Genomic DNA, 5,659 nt, shown 5'->3' with positions numbered 1-5,659 from the left:
ATCTTCAATCTAAAGATAGGCCCAGTCCCAGTATCGATTCATATACAGGACCCACTCTTCCTATCCCTGTCCATAACGATGGGTCTGAACCACGGCCTAGCAAACTTTGGCCACTAACTATGGCTAACCATACTCCTCCAAGCCCAGTACTCAAACGGGTCAAGGAATCTGTCAATGGAGGAGTCCAACTTGATAATGATCTGGGTGTGCCAGACCACACCATTCTTCCCCAAGATTAGTGCGGAGAAACCACTGGAAACCCCATCCTTCCTTCTATGGCCCCCCACATCGATCCCAGAAACTGGGCCAGTGATATCCTCATCAATAGCTCCAATTCCAATAACCATCTGAGGGTATAACATCAGTGCTACACCAGAAACTAGACTTCCTCAAGGAGTCAAACCTAGAACTAGAGGAAACTCTAGCAAACCTAGGGGTGCAAAAAATGACAATGATATTGTTGGAAAAGATCCAAGTGATAGAGTTCAAAGAGCGTCTCAGCGAAATGCTTATTGCACTTTGTCCAAGAAAATTGTGAAGTTGCAGCCTCGAACTTGAGGTGCCCTCATTGCCAAGATTAGAGCACTCCATAGCACTACTACGACCATCACTAGGGATGGAGAGCCAGAGAGCACCTGCCAAAAGGAAGGAGAAGGGTGTCAAGAGGAAGACACCACACAAATATAAGCTTTTAATGAACTTCATCATATGGAATTCCAAGGGTGCCAATAGTGCCAAGTTTAGGAGACATTGCTCCTCCATGGTCAAACTCCACAATCTCACAGTTCTACTCCTTCTTGAGACTCATATGGCTGACTACAAACACCTTGCCAATGAGCTACATTTTAGTGATCAGTTCCAATCCCCTACTAATGGCCAATCTGGTGATATAGTGGTCATGTGGAAGGATGACCTTATCAAGCTTGAAGAGATCTCCACAGCCCCTCAGGGTGTCCATGTCATGGTCAAGGTACATTCCCCTCCCAACTTCTTCTTTTTGAGTGCAATATATGCCAGCAATACCCTTAGTGATGGGATTAAACTCTGGGATCACTTGGTGGATATAGCATTTGTTTTTAAGGGCGGCTGGCTAGTAGGGGGTGACTTCAATGAAGTCCTAAAATCCAAGGATAAATTTGGTGGTAATAGCATTAGTGCTATTAGAGCAAACCACTTTTGGAACCGTATCAATAAGTGTAATTTGTTTGACCTAGGATTCAAAGGCAGTAAATACACTTGGAGTAATAAAAGATAATCTAACAGACATAGTCTCATCCTGGAAAGCCAAGATAGGTGCTTAGCTACTAGTGATTGGACTGAGCTGTACCCAAATGCCAGTGTCACCTATCTCCCCAGGACCCACTCAGACCAATTTCCTTTGTCTCTCTCTCTATACAATGCCCACACTGGCCACAATAGGCACTTTAGGTTTGAGACAATGTGGTGTGACCACCCTGACCTGCCCCTGATCATTCAACAAAGCTTCTCCAACAATACTTTGTCCCAAGCTACCTCAAACATCTAACACAATGCCTTGAAATGAAATAAAGAGGTCTTTGGGAACATATCTCATAAGAAGAAGCATCTCATGGCCAGGCTGGCTGGCATTCAGAAATCCCCTCAATTCACATTTAGCAGATTTCTCCAAAACTTAGACACACACCTTCAAAAGGAATGCTCCAACATCCTCAAATGTGAGGAGGACTTCTGGAAACTAAAAGTCAGAATTAATTGGCTTTGTGATGGAGATGTTAATACCATGTAACAACACGGCCGGTTATTTTGAGTATTACAGCCTTGTTCCCCCATTTACTGCTCTATTTATGCTTTATAATTGTATTATGACCTATCGGATTAGTTAGTTCGGGTCCGGATAGATTTCAAAATGAATTGAGACACTTAGTCTCGTAATGGAAAGCTTAAGTTGAAAAAGTCGACCGGATGTCGACTTATGTGTAAACGATCTCATATTTGAATTTTTATGATTCCAATAGCTCAGTATAGTAATTTTGGACTTAGGAGCATGTCCGGAAAATTATTTGGAGGTCCGTAGTGGAATTAGGCTTGAAATGGCGAAAGTTGAATTTTTGGAAAGTTTGATCGGGGGGTTGAATTTTTTATATCGGGGTCGGAATCCGACTCTGGAAATGGGAATAGATTCGTTATATCATTTATGACTTGTGTGCAAAATTTGAAGTCATTCCGGATTGATGTTGTGTTTCGACACAAGATATAGAATTTGAAAGTTTAAAGTTCATAGATTTTGAATTGGGATATGATTCGTTGTTTTGATATTGTTTGATGTGATTTTAGGCCTCGAGTAGGTCTGTGGTATACTTTAGGACTTATTGGTGTATTTGGTTGAGGTCCTAGGGGCCTCGAGCAAGTTTCGGATAATTAACACATCAAAAAATGGAGTTATGAGGTTGCTAAAGTTGTAGCCCTTCTGGTTTGATCGCACTTGCGAGGGTCTTGGCCACAGGTGCGATGCCGCAGGTGCGGCAGCTCGAGCGTAGGTGCAAAGTTGAAGGGTGACAGCAGAGGTCGCAGGTGCGATGGGATTTCTGCACCTGTGATTGCGCAGATGCGGGAAGGGATTCGCAGAAGTGGAAAATGGTGAGGAAGCCGGGCAGTGCAGGTGCGACATTTTTTTGCATATGCGAACCCAGGCTCCGCAGGTGCGAAAAGCATGGGCAGAACCCTTTAAGTTTGAGGGTTCGATATTTTCACCCATTTTCGTATTTTGGAGCTCGGTTTGGGCGATTTTGGAGAGGAAGTTTTCCACACAACTTGGGGTAAGTATTTTTGACTCCCTTGTGATTATATTTCATGAATTAATCTTCATTTTTGATGTAAGATTATCAAATCTTCAAGAGAAATCGAAGGAAATTCCTATAATTTTATAAAACATATTTTTGAGTTTTGAACATCGATTTAGAGTCGGAATTGAGTGAAATTAGTATGGTTGAACTTGTAATTAGATGGGTTGTCGGATTTTGTAAGTTTCGTCGGATTCCGATATGTGGGCCCCACAGGTATTTTTGGAGGGTAATTTCGGATTTTTGTGGGAAAATACTAGTATTTTGATATGGAATTAATTCCTAAAAATTGTGTGGACTGAATCAAATAAATTGTGACTAAATTCGAGCCATTTAGAAGTTGTTACGCGCAGAATGGGATTTCTGAAGCATTATTTAGCTTGCTCGACATTGGATTCGTCTTGTTTGAGATAAGTAACTCTTCTAATCTTGGAGCTGAGGGTATGAACCCTGAGTATACATGTTATGTGTTTGGTGTTGAGGTGACGGGCGTGTGAGCATGCACCGTGTGACCTGTGACTCCGTCATTTCTGTGGTACTGTGTAGTTACCTGAACTTGTCTGAAATCATGAAATCTCTACGTACTAGAGTTATCAAAATGTGATTCATGCTATAAACTATGTTTAGGCTACATGCTTATCCCGTTGGGACCCACCAAGGTCATTTCTGTTGTTGAGTTATCTGCTTTCATTGCATTACATATTAAGTCATACACATTCATATGCATATCATATCTCAGTTTCTGTTGTTATTTATTGATACATCATATCATCATTTTCGGGCTAGTTTTATGACATTGTGAGCCCGTGAGAGAGAGACTGGAGAGATTGATGACTGAGTGAGGCCGATAGCCTGATTGATTCTGATATTGATACTATGTCACTTGAGTTATTCGTGCGGTTTATAGCGCTTGGACTGAAGGAGCCCCTCCGGAGTCTGCACACACCCCAGTGAGCGTAGTTGTTATTATTGAGGGATGGATCTTCCCTGGACATGAATCTTGTCCGAAGCATTATATACCTGGAGATGGATCTTCTCCACGGGCTGAATTAGCCCTACTTGATACTGAGTGACTGATGATCAGTTGATGTGTATATTCCGGGATGGATCTTCCCTGGGCCGGATTGGACATATACAGTACCAAGTGATTGAGCATTATGAGTGGAATGTATGAGAATGTGAGATTGAGTACTCTGAGAATGTGAATACATGAGTTCATCTCTGAGATACGCTGCATTGACATGCACACATGACATACAGGCATAGAGATGTATTTTTCTCATATTGTACTGTATCACGTCATTCATGACTTCTCACACATGTTGACATATGGGCATAGTGATGCATTGGTTTTACACTGGCTATCTGGAAAGAAAATGAAACATCTTATTTATTGAAAGAATGTTTGGAAAAAATTACTGTTTTCAAACTTACTCCTATTTTTGGCAACTTCGGTAAACGATTTGGATTTTCACTCATACACTGGAAAGGCAGAATTATTTGCAGAAATCATGATTTAGCTGATCATTTATTCTTTGAGTTACTTCTTTTATTACTTGCTTTATGTTGTTATGAACTGTTGTTGGTTATTGGAGCTGGACCCTAACCTTGGTACAAGCTCATCACTACTTTCAACCTAAGGTTAGGTTTGTTACTTATTGAGTACATGAGATCGGTTGTACTCATACTACACTTCTGCACCTTACATGCAGATGTTGGCTGCTGATGTTGTTGTGTTCGTTAGGAGCTGAATCTGAAGATGTACCTGCGTTCCGGTTGTAGCTGCCTCTTGTTCATGGTAGCCTTAGATTCATAAAACTCTGTTTATGTAATTTTCAAACAGATGATATATTTACTTCATACCAGCTTTGTAAACTCTATTCTTAGAAGCTCATGACTTGTACTACCAGTTCTTGGGGAATGTATCAGATTCAGATAATTTTTTTACTTGATTGCTTTATTGATTGTTATTGGAATTGGTTAGTGGTTAACTGGATTACCTAGCGGGTTGGATTAGGTACCATCACAACTAGTTCGATTTTGGGTCGTGACATACCAGTTCTTCCATGCCTCCACCATAAACAGAAGAAGGAGGAATAAAATCCTTTCACTAAAAGATGAGGTCGGAAATTGGACCCATTACCAAGAGGGCATTAAGGACATCGTCCAAGCTTACTTCAAAGGTATTTCCACCACATACCACACCCATACTACCCTTCATGGCACCCAAACAATACTTGACTTCAACACCCTCTCTGATGAAGCATCCCTTAGTCTCAGAGAGCAACTGAGACCAAGTGAGATCACAAATACCCTCTATTCTTTCAAGGCAGCTAAAGCACCTGGACCTAATGGGCTACACCCTATCTTCTATCAAAAATACTAGAACTTTGTTTCTCATCATGTCATCACCTTCTGCACCAAAGTCTTCTCCACAAATGAAATTCCCCCTAAGGTGAACTCAGCATGTCTTTGTCTCATACCTAAATGTGCTAATGCGACCATGCTTAGGAATTTCAGGCCTTTAGGGCTCTGTAACACCATGTACAAATTAGTCACCAAAATCATTGTCAATAGGCTCAAACCTTACCTAATCACTATCATTGGCCCCAGCCAGGCAAGCTTCCTCTCAAATAGGAGAGCTTCAGATAATGCCATCATTGTCCAAGAATACATCTCCCACTTTAACAATATGAAAGGGAAAGGCAATAATATGATTCTCAAAATTGATCTTGAAAAGGCCTTTGACACGTTAGAATGGTCTTTCATTAGGAACACTATTTTATTTTACAACCTACCAGAATGCCTTATCAATCTCATTATGGCATGCATCACTTCAG

The 5,659-nt window shown here is 41.1% G+C and overlaps 1 protein-coding gene across 1 annotated transcript; it reads left to right on the top strand.

Annotated features, from left to right (window-relative positions):
- The first annotated feature begins 616 nt into the window (after positions 1–616).
- On the top strand, positions 617–1,255 carry LOC142171904 (uncharacterized). Its single transcript, XM_075235622.1, has one exon. It carries the CDS (start codon positions 617–619, stop codon positions 1,253–1,255), a length of 639 nt encoding a protein of 212 aa, XP_075091723.1.
- Positions 1,256–5,659: the final 4,404 nt, after the last annotated feature.

This window comes from Nicotiana tabacum, chromosome 17 (genome assembly GCF_000715075.1).
Source record: "Nicotiana tabacum cultivar K326 chromosome 17, ASM71507v2, whole genome shotgun sequence".
Lineage (NCBI taxonomy): Eukaryota > Viridiplantae > Streptophyta > Magnoliopsida > Solanales > Solanaceae > Nicotiana > Nicotiana tabacum.
This window is presented reverse-complemented; position numbering and strand designations above follow the sequence as displayed.